General features: G+C 38.0%; 1 protein-coding gene and 2 long non-coding RNA genes across 3 annotated transcripts; 1 reads left to right on the top strand and 2 right to left on the bottom strand.

Moving 5' to 3' along the window:
• Nucleotides 1-273: 273 nt before the first annotated feature.
• On the bottom strand, nt 274-4,255 carry LOC134675837 (uncharacterized). Its single transcript, XM_063534129.1, has 2 exons — nt 4,022-4,255; nt 274-925 (listed from the first exon to the last, which is right to left on the bottom strand). The coding sequence occupies exons 1-2, from the start codon at nt 4,115-4,117 to the stop codon at nt 356-358; spliced, it is 666 nt and encodes a 221-aa protein (XP_063390199.1). The 5' UTR covers nt 4,118-4,255; the 3' UTR covers nt 274-355.
• A 322-nt stretch (nt 4,256-4,577) lies between these two features.
• Nucleotides 4,578-5,982, top strand: LOC134675986 (uncharacterized). Its single transcript, XR_010099853.1, has 2 exons — nt 4,578-4,875; nt 5,855-5,982. It is a non-coding gene; the product is annotated as an uncharacterized LOC134675986 (long non-coding RNA).
• Nucleotides 5,983-7,681: 1,699 nt separating this feature from the next.
• On the bottom strand, nt 7,682-9,825 carry LOC134675710 (uncharacterized). Its single transcript, XR_010099785.1, has 2 exons — nt 9,610-9,825; nt 7,682-7,992 (listed from the first exon to the last, which is right to left on the bottom strand). It is a non-coding gene; the product is annotated as an uncharacterized LOC134675710 (long non-coding RNA).
• Between the last annotated feature and the right edge of the window lie 11,350 nt (nt 9,826-21,175).

Raw genomic sequence — 21,175 nt, 5'->3', positions numbered from 1 at the left:
ATCGGTGATCACGCGGTGCTTTCCATAGAAAACGAAGCGCCGGAAACTCCGGCCCGGCCCTGGCCCGGTCTAACGTGAGTTATCCTTAGGTAATTGTGCTTGTATTTGATCGAATAGTAACCAGCGCACGTTAAAACCACATTTTTTTTTAAATAAACAAAATACATGGAATTAACACGAAAAAATACAAACCAGTAAGGTTGACAAGGTGAATTTGGCAAAAGCTCAAGTAAATTGATGTTTTATACGGAAAATTACGAAAAGACAACTGAGGTCATGGTCAGGACATTATTCAGCCGAAACTTTTTAATAGGTAATTGAAAATAAAAAAGTTTTATTAACAAACATTTATTTTTTATATATACCGCTTCTCTTCTCCGCTTTGACTCTCCTTGAGACGCTTATTTTTCTTCTCCGGACTCTCGTTCATAAATCTCCTGTTAAACCTATTCGTCATATAAGGATCATCGACGTCCATGGTTTTATATTTATCAAATGTACCCATAAAACTATTGACTGCTTTATTAAACGCTCTTCTGTAACTGGTGACAGGCATTTTCTCTCTTAAAGTGACCACTGGTTCAAAGGGTATGATCATACCTGCTGCAGAGGCTATGAGAGGAATCATAGGCGCTGGTACATAATAGGTCATAATCTCCATTGCACCGTTTACCATACATGTCCCAACATTTTTTAAGACATTTGCTACTCTTGGACTATGGAAGAACTCCTGAATAGCTTTTACTATTGTATTGTAAAGTCTTATTAAAAAGTTTGGCTCATTTTTTAGAACTTCTGTTTTTGAATCCGTTGAATTGTTTTTGATGCTTGGTTGTACTGTGGTGGCATTTTGAAGAGTGACGTTTGAGATTGTGCTCGTGGTTTGTGTTTCTACAAAATGGACGTCGTTTTCGGTGTGCTGTGGCTGCGGATTAAAAAAACAAGGCTTAAACCATAATAAAATAGGAAGAAACCCTTCGGAGTTTGGGGTTAATCTTTGGGTTTTCTTGGTAGACTGACGACCTGGTAGCTGGAGCGGCTGGCTGACTAGTGCAAGACCGGTCATTCTGGCACTCTTTGGGGAAGGCCTATGTCCTGCAGTGGACATCCTCTGGCTGATATGATGATGATGATGATGAATGTAATCATTGATGTCAATTACATATACGCCCCGCCCGAATTAAAAGCGATAACCAATGACCAAACCCTTACAACTCCATCCTCTAAACAAGATTATTATTATTCATATTCATGTTTCTAGAAGGAAATGAGACCATGCAGTCTCTGGTGTCCTACAAACAGTAAATAAGACAAAACCGAAAATAAATCTTAGAAGTAGATAACCTTGTCACTGAAAGCCGGCAACTTTACAGAAACATACCCTTGTTTTGTTACATTGCTGCGGCAAATATAACAAACTATTCTAGGATACAACTGGGATAATATTCCTTTCAGCTGCTGAGCGTTCTATCTCTGATGAACCAGTAAAATGTGATATCCTTTTATTCATTTTAACATTTCAATGATGATGAACATTTCAATTTTTGGAATATATAATATATCCCAGATGTTTTCTTGTTCATAAGGGCGCAAATTATTAGTTCCAAAAATCACACCAAAATGACAGTTTTTAATTATTCACGGTTAGTTTCACTAGACTTATACAGGGTGCTTCCTGTAACAGGAGCAATAAATTAAACTAAAGGCTGTACTCCTCAAACTGACCGACATTTGTACAGCAACTTTTAAAAATTATGAATTCTTTAGACTTCCTCTTTTTCATACAAAATAAATATTGCCTTCAATGTACGCTGACATCAGTGTGTTTGTCGTTGCTTGTCACGCTGTAAACATGACAAAATTTGCAATACATTGCGTCTTAGAAAAAACTTTAAAGTGTAATAAAAACCAAACCATGACTTATTTTTAAAAGTTGCTGAACAAATGTTGGTCAATTTGAGGCGTACAGCGTACAGTATCATTTATTGCTCCTGTTACAGAAAACACACTGTATAGACCGGGATAAGATATGGACCGTGATTCCCTTTTGAATTGTTTCCAAGCTCCTGATATTTCGACGCAGTCCACGCACGACACGATCCATATCCCTGTCGATAAATGAAATCACACAAAATGTTCCAGGCAAAGATATTACCCGGAAGAATTTTATGAGCGAAATAGGAATCTTAGTTGGAACTCATAAGAAATCTATTAATAACTTTGAGGTTAACATTTGACGAGCTAGGAAGGCGCAGCGTGGGTAGACCCCCCACAAGATACCCTACGATAGGGTAGACCCCCTACGATAGGGTATCATATGATGTTCTATTGAAGAAATTGAACGGTATTGGGGTAAGAGGAACTGTACATAAATGGTTTGTCTCTTACCTCAAAAATCGAGAGCAATTCGTAGAAATAGAGCATCATAACAACCACACAGGATTGATTTCGCGCATACACTCAAATACAGTAGAAGTTACTCAGTCTATTCCCCAAGGTAGTGTGCTAGGCTGCTTACTGTTCCTTATATACATTAACGATTTGCCCTACTCTATTAATACACCTAGTATCTTATTTGCAGATGACATTTCAGTAGTATTTCCGTGCATAGATAACAACAATCTGAAATCTAGCCTTACCCATATCCTGACTGAACTAGATTCCTGGCTAACCGAGCATAACTTAAAATTGAATTTTACCAAAACAAAATTGATGCAGTTCAGACCATACCAAAAACAACCGTTATGTATATGTATAGATTTCTCTTACAACAATATTAAATTGGAACAAACAGATACATTTCCCTTGTTAGGATTAACAATTGATACAAACGTTCATTGGAAAGACCACATTCAGAAAGTTAGCAATAAACTATCCAGATTTTCATACGCCTTATTTGAATTAAAAAAAACAACCGATTTAAAAACTGCCCTTTCCGCATATTATGCTTACGCCCACTCTATACTCCGCTATGGCATACTCCTTTGGGGTAATAGCACAAATGCCAATGACCTATTTATTTTACAAAAAAAGTGCATCCGTACTTTAGTCAACATAAAGCAATGGGAAAGTTGTCGACCATATTTTAAAGACCTAAGAATATTAACACTTACCTCCTTATACATTTTTGAAGTTTGCACTTTCGTCAAGCTACACAGCTCTTTTTTTCTACAAGCAAAAGACCGCCACACAAAATCATTAAACCTTCGCCACAATAACTACCTTTCCTTGCCTACTTCTAGCTTAAAAATATTTCATTCCGGACCACACATGATGTGTATAAAAATCTTTAATAAAATACCCCAATCAATAAAACAAATCGAAAACCCAAATTTATTCAAAAGATCGCTTAATAAATACCTAACAGAGAAATCGTTTTACACGCTGCAGGAATTTTATGATGAGGTATCATATTATTATTAGAAATATGTATAGGTATCTGCACTTAAACCATTTAGTTTCATTTTATATTAGTATTGGTTAACGTAAGCAAATTAGCTCTTACGAATACGATACACTAATGTGATCTCATATATATATTAATTTTTTTTTTTTTTTTTTGTTTTTACTATAATTTGTTTTGCAATTATTAAGTTTAATAATGTATCATTTGTAAATTAAGATTATTGCAATGCCCTAACGGGGTATCATGTACCTACTTTTCATAATGTTTTATACCATCCTCTGTAATGATCGCAATAAATATGAATATGAATATGAATAAGTTAGTGTTAAGTATATTGCTATACCCTTACAGGGTTCATGTGGAACTGTACTAGTAGTTTTTAAGAACTGTATACTAATATGAGTGCAATAAACAATTCTGATTCTGATTCTGATTCTGATTCAAGGTGGACTGGCGACCTGGTAAAGGTCGCGGGAATCCGCTGGATGCGGGTGGCGCAAGTCCGGTCATTGTGGCACTCTTTGGGGGAGGCCTATGTCCAGCAGTGGACGTCCTCTGGCTGATATGATGATGAGTTTCCATAATTTATGTAAGCAATGTGAACCAGAAACTTACCACAACTTCATCCGCTGCGGCGAACACCAGCAAACAAACCAGAACTTCGCTTGTTATCATTACGATTCGGAGCACAACATGTTTTCTGCAAACCATGGATGTATTGGCGTATGCCGCTGTTAAATTTGGCAATAAAAGTATGATTGTATTTGAAGCAAAGCAATTCTATTACTGTCGATATTTTTCGTAAAATATTATGCATTGTTCACAGCTTGGAGTTTTACAAGCAAACAAAAGCATGTTGCAAAGAATTTATAAGTGAGAGTCCCAAAGCAGCTACGAAATTTATATAGGAACAGGGCTGTTTCATGACAGAAGGCATTTGCATCAATACACCTTTTAAATGTAGACATGTTTATGAAAGTAAGTGAGATATTTCATAGATTTTCTGGATTTTTAGAAGGATGTTTGTGGGTTAATAATTTGTAGCTAGGTTTCATGTTAGTAATATTGTATCTGATTGCAATTAATTAGAAATCATTTCAGTTTTTTGACAAAGCAAAAGCATGCTCTTATAGATAAGAAACTAGGTAAATCAAACGTGGATAGATTACAATAAACTCTTTTGGTACTAAGTTTATTATAATGTCGTAATCGCATTCAAGATCTTTGTAAGCTTAAAATACAATTTATTCTTCAATAATATTTCGCATTACTTTTTAAACTTTGACTCCAACCTTTTTATCGATCGTAAAACACTTGCAAATTAAATTCAAGTCATAAATTTAGATTTGAAATACGACATTACAAAAGTAGGTCGCGCCGTGTATGTATGCGCGCTGAGGAAACCGAAAATGAATTTCTTTGTCTTCTGTATCTTGATACTGATGAGCATCGTGAGAGCGGTTCCGCAGGTAACGAGTTTTATTTATTTTATATCATTTCGTATGCACGATTGGAAATTAAATTCATAAAAGATGCAAATAGGTATGGAGATAAAAATTCGTTTTAAACATATGGCGGCCCAACATAAACACCTAAAATACTCGGCGCTCACCAATTACCTGTTCGTCCCAGTAGCCGTAGAGACGTCCGGGTGTTGGTGTGCTGAGGCAAAAACCTTCCTTAGGGAAGTAGGTCGCCGCATGCAACAAAGGGGCCTTGACCCGCGCTCCGGGTTTTTCCTGGTGCAAAGGCTGTCCATCGCAATTCAACGCGGTAACGCAGCGAGTGTGATGGGCACCTTTGCGCCGGGGGTAGCGCGGGGAGGCCTCTTTGAGTAGTTTTTATATTCCTTATTTTATTTTAGATGTATTTAGGGTTTTAGTTGTAATTTAGTATTATTTATAGATGTATATAGTTCATAAGTTATTTATTTGTTTTTCTACGTTCTTTTTCCTATGAAATAAATATTATTTTTTGTTTTAAACTCAACAATGTTTTTGTAGTACATTCTTATTTTGGCACTTCCTTTGGCATAGCCAATATGATACAAACAAAAAAAAAAGCTAAAATAATATTGTGTCAAAGAAAATTACTCGTAGTCGTAAAAAAAATTCCATGTGCTTAGTTCAAGTCTTTACATAGTTTCTGTATACCCTAAACTAAACTTGCTCAACATTGCCGATGATTGCCTTGTTAGATAGGAAAACGTCGTATAGCTCTCTATATTAAAGTTACCTATATTATAGCTGTCTATATTAATACATAATAATGGCGACCGGATACAAAATTTGGCATGGTGGGCAATGTCGAAAATGGGATACCGGTCTCTAGAGACCCCAAGACTTTCTGTAGGTAGCTACTGTAATTAAGATTGCACCAACTATGTTTCCTACATCTATCTTTTGTGTATTTTTCCGTACAATATTATTTTTTATCGTATTCTTCAAGGTCCCGTACGACTACATCCCTCTGGGACGCAAGTCAGCGCCGAATAACCATCCCTCCGACGTGAACCTCAACTATGAGCGACTGTTTCCTTCGCGCCGCAAATATATTGATTAAACACCAATAAATAAGTCTCTATTGGTTCCCATAAAGTTTTAAGTCATAATGTATTGTTTATCCGCATATTCGTTAGTCATAATTTGGTTTTTCTCAGTAACGCGTAACTTTTCAGGATCGCCATAAAACTAACCTAACCTAAACTATCAATTAAAATATTCTTACGAAAATCCTGTAAAGTTAATGGTTTCAGAATGATGTTTAATGATAATCTGACAATAATTACATTATGATTTTCAATAATTATGTGAAGTGAAACAAAGGGATTCGCCAATAAATACATGCGTTTTATTTATTTTTCCCCTTCGGCCGGAAAGCTTCAACATGGGCGTTGCGCTAAACGAAGTTGTCGCTAGAAAATAATTTTTATACGGGTCAAAATTTTTTCGTCGTATTTTTTGTGTTCCCAAAAAATGTGACGGAGTGGAGCTTTTTTGGGTGATGTTTAATTTTTAATTTTTCTTAAGAGAATTAATCTACATCTAGTAAGACATGCAAAAGCACTCCACTTTTTTTATTGATTAGATAAAAGACAAAAATAGAAGCGTGACAACAACAACGAAATCAATTTTGACCCATATAGGTACATACCTCGGGCAGAGACTGCCCGATTCGAACTTTAATATACGTCAATTAATAGATCTAGAAACGATATGGATTAGATGTGTCAGTGTCAAAAGTGACGTTTTTGTTTGAAGATACCTACGTCACATTTGACAGTGACATATCTAATCCATATCGTTTCTAGATCTATTAATTGACGTATCTTAAAGTTCGAATCGGGTCGAGAGAGTTTCAAGCCGTCGTAAGCCTACATTGTAGGTCGTGACCACACCAAAGGACAAAGTTAAATGTGCGCTTCTACTTTCATGTGGTTGCGGCCTTAACTTTATAAAGAACTCAGGTTCTCGTAGTGTTAATAATATGTGATACTGATACCTACATATTTCAATCTTATGTTTTATTTCAACGTCTTTATTGTCGGGTCTAGCAAGCTAAGGAAGGAGAAGCGGCCGGGTGTGACGAATATCGGATTTTTATAATGTCATTTGTTGGCTATCTTATAATATAGAAACACCTTATCTTTCAACCCCCTATCTTGAGCCGTCACCGAGATATGTCAAAAACTTTATGGACACATTTTTCAAAGTCGTTTTTCTCCTGAACTAGGTATGTAAGGTAGAGCAATCAAACCAAATCATAGCTACAAAGAATGAGTAGGAGTATAACTCAGATTTTTTTTTAAATTTAAATCCTGATAAAATAATTATTAAAATGTCAGAGAATTTTTGACATCTCTTTCAACAAGTATTTGTAAACTATTTGCAGTTTATGTGATTTTTTCCATAGGTGTACCCTATGGAAAAAATCACATAAACTGCAAATAGTATCACGGTTCATGACATACAGCCTGGTGACAAACAGGCAGACGGACAGTGGAGTCTTAGTAATTGGGTCCCGTTTTTACCCTTTGGGTACGGAACCTTAAAAATTGGTTATTAACACTCAGGAAAATAAAAGGAGTCTTTTCTGTTACCGAAAAATTAAAATAATTTATCTACAAACTCTTGGTTCCGGTCGAAACTTATATAAAGCTCGCTCCTGATATAGTCTAAGTAAGTTATTAGCTTTAGAGAAAGACAAATTGGGACCTAGATTTGTGTATATCTATGGATATAGAAAGATAAGATAACTTTTAAAGAAAACAACACATTTGTTCGACTAAAGCACACCTCGTAACTTTAATACAATAAATACGAATACATCAGAAACATCGCCAATAACAATAATATATCTACTTACATACTAAAATAATTTCCAAATTTACATCTAGTGGGACATAGCCAAATGGAAGCAAACCACGATCAAGTCAAGATGGCCGACTGAAACAAAATGGCGGACGCCGTGGTACTAAAGAGCTAGTCTCTTTGAGCGGATCTTAGGGTGTCGACCAGTTGACGTACGTCTACGTTTCTGGGTACTGGGGACGCTAGCTCTGCATAGCGGCTGTGGAAATCCTGACCCTGAAAAGGAGTATGGTTAGATTAGTTGTGGAGATCCTTTAGGGAGGTATTTGTCCAGCAGTGAATGTCTTTCCAGCTTTTCAACCCTTTCAATTCTCATAGGATAAATGTATGTAAAGCGTTTTTTATAGTGTTCGCTTATTTATTTATCAGAATTTTTGATTTGGTTTGGAATTTGTTTTGTTAATAATATCTCTCTCATCATAACTTCGAATCATGGGATCGTTGAAAAAAAAAATTGTCCCAAAATTTTCATACATATTTCGTTCGTTCCATTCCGTTACCTTCATACAAAGTATATGAATAGTTGCAACGAAATGGAAATAAAAACCTTGCGACGCCTTTTCCCTCTATTAGAATCGAAAGAGTTCGTGATTCAGATTAGAAATAACATAAAAATTCCCAAATGAAAAATAGTATGGTGCGGTGTGGTGTACCTACAATTTTGAATAAAATGGCCTCTATCTGTGAAAGTGCACTAAAGGATGACTCACGCTAGACCGGGCCGGGTCCGGGCCGGAGCTTCCGGAGCTTCGTTTTCTATGGAAAGCACCACGTGACACGTGATCAACGATCAGCCGTCATAGAAGATGTCGGACGCCAATGACATGTCGGACGCCTCGGCCCAGGCACGGCCCGGTCTAGTGTGAATCATCCTTAATAAGTGCCATTATGGACGTCTTGTTTCACAATCTCATATTTTCATCCAAATTGAGTTAGCGACCCTTTTCAAGTAGCGAACTGTCAAGTTATTGCAAAAAGGGGACAAGAGGTCTTAGCTTCCACTCTTGTTTCCTTATAAATAACTAAGGAGATTATAAACACGGATTCTGAGGTAAAAAAGCTCCATAACTGAAATTATGGTCCAATCACATCACAATTCTGACTTACGGCCCAATTCGAACTTTAAGCTACGTAAATTATTAGATCTAGAAACGATATTGATTAGATGTGTCAGTGTCAAATGTGACGTTTCTTCAAACAAAATCGTCAACTGACACTGACACATCTGATTCATATCGTTTCTAGATCTATTAATTGACGTATCTTAAAGTTTTGTTTGAAGAAACGTATTCATTGAACATATCTCAAAGTTCAAATCGGACAGTAGCTCAGGACCGGGGCAAGTGGCGTACTCGAAGAGAGTCCTATGCTCAGCAGTCGGCTATAATAGGCTGACATGATAATGACGATAATGCTGATAATAGTTATTTGTAGAACAAGAGATCAAAGTTTGATATTTCTTCGAGTGCTTATTTTGAGTTCCGTGCAAGCGAAAGATTCTATAATCTCGTTCGTCTCGCTCGTGAATCTAATTTAGAATCTTGAGCGTAGTAAGGGATTCAAAAGCGCACGAGATGTAAATAACTTTGATCTCGTGTAGTACACACAATTTTTCACCCTAAGCAGTGAGAACATACCTAGAGGGACAGAGATAATAGAACCCAAGTATATCGAACTTGTATTAGACCCCGCATGTTGAAATGACATTTGACTATAAAGGTCACTTGAATGTCATTTTGTCTCACTCAGTGAGCAAAATCGCATTTTGCTCACTGTTTTTAAGAAGCAAAGTACCCTTGTTCGAGCTGCTGAGGTGAAAAATGTATAACTCACCAGCGCCGTGCAAACTAGTGCGACGACCACACAGAACGCCAAAAGCCACTTCATGGTGCCGTATGAGAGATCCACTCCCGCGCAGGTTTTATATACGGCGCGATTTAATCAACTAACTGAAGCGTGTAGAATTATATTTGTTTCGTTGTTTAGTTACGGCCGTAAATAATATTATAATGTGAGAAAAACCGTGGTGCAGATTAATTATGCACGGTTCTTTAAAGATATGGACTTTTGTTTCGACATCGAATCTCTCTATCACTCTTCCATATTAGTGTGAGAGTGACAGAAAAGAAAAACTGTATCTGGATAACAGATGGTCCGAAAAGTAACGTGACTATACCAGAGATGTGACTTATTTGAAATACTTACATGTATTTAAAATGCAAATCCAAAATGCAAAATACCTACCTATTTTGTATTTTGTATTTAAATACCTTTTGAAGAAAACTATTTTGCATTTGAAATAGTATATCAAGGAAGTATTTGTGTTTTGTATTTAAATACTTTTTATAAAGTATTTTTCACTTCTCTGGGATATTCCCATACATTATTCAAGTTTCTATTGGCGTTTTCTATCAACGATATGTTATCTTGCTTAGCTGCTGATTGGTTGAAATGAAATATACGCGGTTAAAAAAATATATCTGGGAGACCAAGCTTAGCTCGGAAAACATAATAAAAACACAAAAATGCGTGTTTTCCGAGAGATACCCTAGTAGCATTTTCGTTGGGGCCCACGGTGCCAACGGTAGGGAAAACGTTGGGATGAGGTTCGTTCCGTAGCCAACGTTAATTTTGTATTGGCCCACCATCGCATTTACCAACATTCGCTGTGGCACAGATGCCCAACAATGGGCCTATGTGTATTTTGGTACCGTTGGCTAAACAACGATAATATTCGTTGGCCCAATGATGACATATATCGCATTTACCAACATTGGCAGTGGCAGTGATGCCCAACAATGGGCCTTTGTGTATTTTGGTAACGTTGGCTAGTCAACGATATCATCCGATGGCCCAATGATGACAAAAATCGCATTTACCAACATTGGCTGTGGCACTGATGCCCAACAATGGGCCTTTGTTTATTTTGGTAACGTTGGCTAATCAACGATATCATCCGATGGCCCAATGACGACAAATATCGCATTTACCAACATTGGCTGTAGCATTGATGTCCAACAACGGGCCTTTGTTTATTTTGGTAACGTTGGCTAATCAACGATATCATCCGATGGCCCAATGACGACAAATATCGCATTTACCAACATTGACTGTAGCAGTGATGGCCAACAATGGGCCTTTGTGTATTTTGGTAACGTTGGCTAATCAACGATATCATCCGATGGCCCAATGATGACAAATATCGCATTTACCAACATTGGCTGTGGCACTGATGCCCAACAATGGGCCTTTGTTTATTTTGGTAACGTTGGCTAATCAACGATATCATCCGATGGCCCAATGACGACAAATATCGCATTTACCAACATTGGCTGTAGCATTGATGTCCAACAACGGGCCTTTGTTTATTTTGGTAACGTTGGCTAATCAACGATATCATCCGATGGCCCAATGACGACAAATATCGCATTTACCAACATTGACTGTAGCAGTGATGGCCAACAATGGGCCTTTGTGTATTTTGGTAACGTTGGCTAATCAACGATATCATCCGATGGCCCAATGATGACAAATATCGCATTTACCAACATTGGCTGTGGCACTGATGCCCAACAATGGGCCTTTGTTTATTTTGGTAACGTTGGCTAATCAACGATATCATCCGATGGCCCAATGACGACAAATATTGCATTTACCAACATTGGCTGTAGCATTGATGCCCAACAATGGGCCTTTGTGTATTTTGGTAACGTTGGCTAGTCAACGATATCATCCGATGGCCCAATGATGACAAATATCGCATTTACCAACATTGGCTGTGGCACTGATGCCCAACAATGGGCCTTTGTTTATTTTGGTAACGTTGGCTAATCAACGATATCATCCGATGGCCCAATGACGACAAATATTGCATTTACCAACATTGGCTGTAGCATTGATGCCCAACAATGGGCCTTTGTGTATTTTGGTAACGTTGGCTAGTCAACGATATCATCCGATGGCCCAATGATGACAAATATCGCATTTACCAACATTGGCTGTGGCACTGATGCCCAACAATGGGCCTTTGTTTATTTTGGTAACGTTGGCTAATCAACGATATCATACGATGGCCCAATGACGACAAATATCGCATTTACCAACATTGGCTGTGGCACGGATGCCCAACAATGGGCCTTTGTGTATTTTGGTAACGTTGGCTAGTCAAAGATATCATCCGATGGCCCAATGATGACAAATATCGTACTTACCAACATTGGCTGTGGCACTGACGCCTAACAATGGGCCTTTGTGTATTTTGGTACCGGTGGCTAAACAACGATAACATTCGTTGGCCCAGTGAGCACAAATATCGCATTTACCAACATTGGCTGTGGTACTGATGCCCAACAATACCAGTTGAGTTTGCTTGTGGCGTCACTAGATGGCGTTACTGTCTCCAAACATCGAAGTTATAGTTATTTTCTCGATTATTCCGCATATAATCATAATATTTTTTAAAAGTAACTTATAAATCTAATAGCTATAACTATAAAACTTATACATAAATTTAAAAAATTGTATTTTACCAACATTTTCTCAATTTAAATCTCAAAAAACATAAATCTCGCTTACGAAGTTTCGAAGTGCGGTTAGTATATATACAAGTTAGAGTGTATAGTAAGTGTACTTGCTTCGGCAGCATATACTAAAATTGGAACGATACAGAGAAGATTAACAACAACTGCTGCCTAGGGCCTTCATGTGGATACAACCAATGCCTACCGTAGTGTAATTGTAATATTTATCAGCAAAGGCCCAACGTCGTATTACACAACCACTTAACGTAGGGTAACTGTAGGATTCGTAAACAAAAGCCCATTACATAATTAGACTGTAGGCACACTATAAATTACACAACTATTTACCTACGGTAGTATTGTAAGAATCCTACACAAGGCCCAACGTTAAAGTTACAATGTTGGCCCTTTGTGGGACAAGCTGTGTTGGGCCTTCAACCTGGTGCACGACTACCTACCGACCTACCTGACTTGCCGATGGGTAATTGTTGAATTTGCAAACAGAAGCACAACGAAAAAATTGCCCTTTTTTATTTTTTTGCAGTTGGCCCTACAGCAAGCCATACGGCCAAATGTAACAATTAACCAACCATGAAACAAATGAGTATAGGCCCAACCACGGCCCAACCAAAACCACCACCGTTGAATAATTGTATGATTTATTTAAATAGGCCCAACGAAAAAATTACTCTAATGGCCCTCTGTTGGGAATCTTTGGGAGGGCCTTTGTCGAGGGCCCTCCAGCAAATCGTACGGCCAAATGTAACAATTAACCAACCATCAAACAAATGTGTATAGGCCCAACCACGGCCCAACCAAAACCACCACCGTTGGATAATTGTATGATTTATTTAAATAGGCCCAACGAAAAAATTACTCTAATGGCCCTCTGTTGGGAATATTCGGGAGGGCCTTTGTCGAGGGCCCTCCAGCAAATCGTACGGCCAAATATAACGGTTGCCCAACTAATACGTAAACTAAGGCCCAACAAAATCCCTACAAGAAAATGCTATTAGGGTAAGGCCTAGTTAGAACGATTTTTCGCCCCGGTAAACCCCTATATAGCAAATTTCATCGAAGTCGTTAGAGCCGTTTCCGAGATCCCCGAAATATATATATATATATATGTACCTATGAATAAACAAGAATTGCTCATTTAAAAGTATTAGATTGATATTTTAATACTTACCGATAAAAATGTCGTTGATATCTACATTCGTTACGCGGTTAATGAAAATACTACGTTATGTAAAGTTTGATAACAAAGTACAGTCACCTGCAATAATATGTAACACAACGAAGGCAGAGAAGATGGCAGATGAGGTCGCAAAATCCCCGAGTGGAGACCACGGACTAGCAAGCGCAGCGTAGGACGTCCACCCACAAGATGGACGGACGACCTTGTTAAGGCCGCCGGAAGACGCTGGATGCGGGTCGCTCCCAACTGGTACGAATGGAGGTCCAAGGGGGAGGCCTATGTTCAGCAGTGGACGTCTTATGGCTGAGATGACGATAATGATGATATTGTTTAAACTAATAATTTTTATGTAATTTCTACTCCAAGTCACGAGCTATTTCGATCCTAATAGAAGAAACAGTGCACAGTGTCCCAAAATTTCTATACCTACATTTTTCGTTCCTTCCATTCTGTTACCGTCATACAGTCTATAAAAATGGCAACAAAATGTTTTCTCCCGAAATGGAAATTGTATGTATAATAAAGTACCTTTTGTCAGTAGCTATAGTTCGACCAAGAAAAGTCTGCATCAATTTTGATAGCCCAAGCAGTGTCATTTATACGTCATAATTTCATAGAATGACGTCTAAAATAACATTTGCACTGCGTGGGCTATCAAAATCGCTGCAGACTTTTCTTGGTCTAACTCTGTCGGTACACCGTACTTCCCTCCTAAGACAGACATCTAATAAAACATGGTCTTCTCTTCTCAGAGTGACACAAGCCTACGTCACAATTAACATTGCCACTTTATAAAGCGCTATCGCATATTATCATACAGGGTGATTCATGAGACGTGAGCAGGACTAATCCTGCACACTCGGTAACTGATAATTGATCGATCACCGTCGTATTTAGATGAAACAATCACACTTTTTCCTATTTTTTTAACTTTTTGGCGAGGGAAAATTTAATTCTTTACAATCATGGTCACCCTACAAGACCATTTAATAAACATAAAACCTCATTAAACGTAATGACAGCATCTTGATTACGAATTAAATAAACTGTCAAACTTGAGTGAGATACGACTTTTCAAAAGTAACCAGACCGTGATGACAGTGATGACATTCAATTTGACACAGAATATCGGTAGTTTAGTATTCTAATTTTAGTGTGACCATGCATGTCGTAAATAAATTAATAACTTTTTTTTTTCAACACGACTAGAAAATTAACGTTAACCTCACCAATACTGATACGAAACAGTTGCTTATAACTTACGAAATGCGCAGTGTTAGTCCTGCTCACGTCTCCTGAATCACCCTGTATAGCGCTGTCGCATGATGACGTAGGCTTGTGTCAGTCACGTGACCACGAAAAGACGGGAAGAGAGTACCAGGCGGAGTATATTATTATACCATGCTCCTAAGATCAATAATAACCTTGTATACCGAAAGCCTGCGACCTTGACAAGTTGAGTCGTGGACATTCCGCCCGCTGTCACCTCGGCAACCTGTCACTGATGATTAGGGTTCTCATTTAGCTGTCTGACCTTTATAGGCGTCTTTAGGTATCTTTGGCCGCCTATTTTCGACAAAGGGGAACGCCTATAAATGGCTTCCGTTTGATTATATCCTCTAAGCCAATGACAGTAGGTATGTAAACACTATAAGGCCCACTTGCACCATCCCACTAACCCGGGGTTAAGCGGTTAAATCGTTAACCCAGTGTCGAATTGTACTGATAACCATGGTAACTCCAGGTTTAACTGGTTAACCCCGAGTTAGTGAAATGATGCAAGTGGGCCTTACTTAACGATTTTTTTAACCACCCAAATTTTTAAAAGCCAGTGAAAGCTGTCAGCCAGCTTCCCTGATCGCTGGCTGAAATGGAAAACGTTACCTATGTAACCTTTTATTCTTCCTGACATCATCTTACGATTCCAATAGGTCTCTATGACGCTCGAGTAACTAAATTTGGCATCGCCGGCTCCTTTAAAAAAATACCTACCTACCTACAGTAAAACCCGCTTAAGATTTTCAAGGGACGACATTCTCCTACCAGGTCTTAGAACATCGATATACCTACCTATATTTTTAGTGTTCCGTACAAAACTTTGTTTACGGAACACTTATGGGATCACTTCGGTCTTGCAAATCAGTTAAATACGTTTTTTTTATTGACAATATACCTATCGAAAAATCATAAAACATCTAGGGGTATTTTTTTTTGTTTTAGGCTTATCTGGGTTAAGCGAAGTTTATTATTCGTGAAAAAATGTGTATGATAACAGCAGAGATCATTGTAAAATGGTATTTTTCTCAAACATGCAATGAAATATTGATGTTATGTTCCTTATAGGACAAAAGGTCGTTAATGGAATTTCATACAAATCTTGCAGGCCTAGGCCGGCAAAGTCCTCTTTTTTAATTTCAATTTCACAGATATTTGTGACACAGCATCGTGGCATTCAGCCATTAAAAAAAACTAGAGGCAGTATTTGCTCTATGGTTCGTAATGACACTCTGTCACTACGCCTATAAAGTTTTATTTGTATAAAATCAACATGCACTTAATAAATAATACATTATTAACAAATTCTATAATTTTAGATTATAAATTTAACTACACAAATAAAAACATTTAAAATATTTTATCTGAACGTTAGCGGTAAAAAGGTCTACTCAAACACGCGTAGTTATTTTTTTTTTTATAGTATGGAGGCAAAGTTGAAAAAATTTCATTCTGTATTTCTGTTTTATTGGATTTATGGTGCGTTGTTGATTTTTTTACTTTAATATGAGTTCCGACAAAATAATGAAATTAATATTAATTGTAATCGTAGGACTTGGAATTGGCAGCGTAAGCAGAATTGATTTTAAATAACTTGCTGCCTCTGCCGCCAAGTCAAAGACGAAGTATGTATATGGTTGCTTATGGCAATTTTATTATTTGAGAAACTAAGAAAATGGCTTACAGTTTATTAGAAACAGTTTTGTGGCATATTTTAAAGAAATGAAAGTAACTATAAAATCGTCAACACTGTGGAAATTATACTTATTTTCTCTATGCATAAAGCAACGGTGTATACTATGTGAAACATGATATCAACATGAAAGACTATGTAAACTTATGTGAAGAAAACGACAGTCAGACGGATACAAGGCGAAAAAATCAAAGATACATGAAAATATACGGGTAGTAAAAATACACGACTTGTGTAAAACATACGCGTGTTAGTTATATTTTGGATGTAGTTTACTTTTCGTTTTTTCTATAAATAAAACTTGGGTTTCGTGGATTTTTATTTTATTTATTTCATTGCATGTTTGAGAAAAGCACTATACATACCTCGGCGGGAAATGGGGTTGCCCGCCTCAGACCTATACGGCCTCGCTTCGCTCGGCCGTCTATATGTCTTCGGCCGGCAACCCCTTTCGTCCCGGCCTCTGTAGTAATGTACTATTACGTTGTAAATCGTATTAACGGGCCTTCTTGGTAGGTTTTACTGTAGTCGTACTAGTAGTAGTTGTCGTTATCCATGGCCACCATTCTAAAGGCTCATACGTAACAGTATTGTATCTACGAACGAACTGAAGCTGCCCTAAAAACGGGCAATACATGCTGAACACTATAGTACCTTCTGTACCATTTTGGACCTTCGCAGTTTCTTTATCTTTTGTATTATTTTTTTCTTGTGTTCGTAAGGATTTATGTGACTTATTTCTTGCTTTTAAACGTTTCAGACCTCTAAAACGATTATCTTTTAATCCGGGAGACCCATCATTTCTCTGTCTTCGTAATGAGCGAATATTTGGAATATTTACTGTAAAACTTTTTTTAGAGCTAGACCATTGGTGCCAAAGTTTTGGAAATGGTCGTTTGTTATCTTTTCTGCCCATTAGTATTGATTCTTCTTTTATTATGTGGGTATTTAGTCGTAAAAGCTTGTATTTCTCATCATTTATAGTTACTTCACCCAGTTTCTCAAAGTCAGTGTGGATTGGGTAATGGCATGATACGTAGAACTGTAAAAACATTGCAAAAGTTCAATCGGTATTTTAGTAAGAAATTTAATTATTTGGCATTTTTTCCCTTTATGACATTTATTTCAATACACCTACATATGATTAAATATTATACATATGGGTAGGTACCTATCATGATTCTTGAATGTCATAAAGGTAATAAACATCTGTCAGGTAGGATAGTATAACATAAAATTACCTACCTACACTAGGTATGATTTGAAAAACCCTTTCAATGATCAAAACGATTAAATTAAATTCTGATTTACATACGTGTAAAACGCACATAATCCGCAACAAAATCATTTAAATCCTCTTCCGCTATGATGTAATGTCTAACTAAATTAAAAAAAAATGTAGTAAAGACAAAATTAATATCCCGACTACAAAACAAGTTGACTTGAAATCTATAGAAGCTATTAAATCTTGATACGTAACATTAATTATTTGGTTGAGTTTTATAGTCCACTAGCGACCCGCCCTGGCTTCGAACGGGTTAGCAAATTATAGACGTCGCGACACTAGAGCATTCTAGTATCAAGTAGTAGTACTGATAGTTCCGCTACTCGATGCTAGATCTCGACTGCGAATACAGGGTGTTACTGACCATCCCTAGTAGCATTTTCGTTGGGGCCCACGGTGCCAACGGTAGGGAAAACGTTGGGATGAGGTTCGTTCCGTAGCCAACGTTAATTTTGTATTGGCCCACCATCGCATTTACCAACATTCGCTGTGGCACAGATGCCCAACAATGGGCCTTTGTGTATTTTGGTACCGTTGGCTAAACAACGATAATATTCGTTGGCCCAATGATGACATATATCGCATTTACCAACATTGGCAGTGGCAGTGATGCCCAACAATGGGCCTTTGTGTATTTTGCTACCGTTCGCTAAACAACGATAACATTCGTTGGCCCAATGGTGACGAATACCGCATTTACCAACATTGGATGTGGCACGGATGCCTAACAATGGGCCTTTGTTTATTTTGGTAACGTTGGCTAATCAACGATATCATCCGATGGCCCAATGATGACAAAAATCGCATTTACCAACATTGGCTGTGGCACTGATGCCCAACAATGGGCCTTTGTTTATTTTGGTAACGTTGGCTAATCGACGAGATCATCCGATGGCCCAATGACGACAAATCTCGCATTTACCAACATTGGCTGTAGCATTGATGCCCAACAATGGGCCTTTGTGTATTTTGGTAACGTTGGCTAATCAACGATATCATCCGATGGCCCAATGATGACAAAAATCGCATTTACCAACATTGGCTGTGGCACTGATGCCCAACAATGGGCCTTTGTTTATTTTGGTAACGTTGGCTAATCAACGATATCATCCGATGGCCCAATGACGACAAATATCGCATTTACCAACATTGGCTGTAGCATTGATGCCCAACAACGGGCCTTTGTTTATTTTGGTAACGTTGGCTAATCAACGATATCATCCGATGGCCCAATGACGACAAATATCGCATTTACCAACATTGACTGTAGCATTGATGGCCAACAATGGGCCTTTGTGTATTTTGGTAACGTTGGCTAATCAACGATATCATCCGATGGCCCAATGATGACAAATATCGCATTTACCAACATTGGCTGTGGCACTGATGCCCAAAAATGGTCCTTTGTTTATTTTGGTAACGTTGGCTAATCAACGATATCATCCGATGGCCCAATGACGACAAATATTGCATTTACCAACATTGGCTGTAGCATTGATGCCCAACAATGGGCCTTTGTGTATTTTGGTAACGTTGGCTAGTCAACGATATCATCCGATGGCCCAATGATGACAAATATCGCATTTACCAACATTGGCTGTGGCACTGATGCCCAACAATGGGCCTTTGTTTATTTTGGTAACGTTGGCTAAGCAACGATATCATACGATGGCCCAATGACGTTAAATATCGCATTTACCAACATTGGCTGTAGCATTGAGGCCCAAAAATGGGCCTTTGTGTATTTTGCTACCGTTCGCTAAACAACGAAAACATTCGTTGGCCCAATGGTGACGAATACCGCATTTACCAACATTGGCTGTGGCACGGATGCCCAACAATGGGCCTTTGTGTATTTTGGTAACGTTGGCTAGTCAAAGATATCATCCGATGGCCCAATGATGACAAATATCGTATTTACCAACATTGGCTGTGGCACTGACGCCTAACAATGGGCCTTTGTGTATTTTGGTACCGGTGGCTAAACAACGATAACATTCGTTGGCCCAGTGAGCACAAATATCGCATTTACCAACATTGGCTGTGGTACTGATGCCCAACAATACCAGTTGAGTTTGCTTGTGGCGTCACTAGATGGCGTTACTGTCTCCAAACATCGAAGTTATAGTTATTTTCTCGATTATTCCGGATATAATCATAATATTTATTTAAAGTAACTTATAAATCTAATAGCTATAACTATAAAATCTATACATAAATTTAAAAAATTGTATTTTACCAACATTTTCTCAATTTAAATCTCAAAAAACATAAATCTCGCTTACGAAGTTTCGAAGTGCGGTTAGTATATATACAAATTAGAGTGTATAGTAAGTGTACTTGCTTCGGCAGTACATATACTAAAATTGGAACGATACAGAGAAGATTAACAACAACTGCTGCCTAGGGCCTTCATGTGGATACAAGCAATGCCTACCGAAGTGTAATTGTAATATTTATCAGCAAAGGCCCAACGTCGTATTACACAACCACTTACCTAACGTAGGGTAACTGTAGGACTCGTAAACAAAAGCCCATTACATAATTAAGACTGTAGGCCCACTATAAATTACACAACTATTTACCTACGGTAGTATTGTAAGAATCCTACACAAGGCCCAACGTTAAAGTTACAATGTTGGCCCTTTGTGAGACAAGCTGTGTTGGGCCTTCAACCTGGTGCACAACTACCTACCGACCTACCTGACTTGCCGATGGGTAATTGTTGAATTTGCAAACAGAAGCACAACGAAAAAATTGCCCTTTTTTATTTTTTTGCAGTTGGCCCTACAGCAAGCCACACGGCCAAATGTAACAATTAACCAACCATCAAACAAATGAGTATAGGCCCAACCACGGCCCAACCAAAACCACCACCGTTGAATAATTGTATGATTTATTTAAATAGGCCCAACGAAAAAATTACTCTAATGGCCCTCTGTTGGGAATCTTTGGGAGGGCCTTTGTCGAGGGCCCTCCAGCAAATCGTACGGCCAAATGTAACAATTAACCAACCATCAAACAAATGTGTATAGGCCCAACCACGGCCCAACCAAAACCACCACCGTTGAATAATTGTATGATTTATTTAAATAGGCCCAACGAAAAAATTACTCTGATGGCCCTCTGTTGGGAATCTTCGGGAGGGCCTTTGTCGAGGGCCCTCCAGCAAATCGTACGGCCAAATATAACGGTTGCCCAACTAATACGTAAACAAAGGCCCAACAAAATCCCTACAAGAAAATGCTATTAGGGATGGGGCTTTAAATTCAGGGCTCGATTCTACTCGCTAATTAAACTGAGCTACTTTTATTATGGCCCCAACCCCGAAAGCACGAAATTTTTTTTTACTTTTTCATACATTTTGACTGATCAGATGTCGACGTTTTCTATGGAAAAGCTAATTTTTTTCCCCGATTTTAGGGTTG

Source organism: Cydia fagiglandana, chromosome 23 (genome assembly GCF_963556715.1).
Source record: "Cydia fagiglandana chromosome 23, ilCydFagi1.1, whole genome shotgun sequence".
In the NCBI taxonomy this organism is placed as follows: domain Eukaryota; kingdom Metazoa; phylum Arthropoda; class Insecta; order Lepidoptera; family Tortricidae; genus Cydia; species Cydia fagiglandana.
The sequence above is the reverse complement of the archived record's forward strand: the minus strand, read 5'-3'. Positions and strand labels throughout refer to the sequence as shown.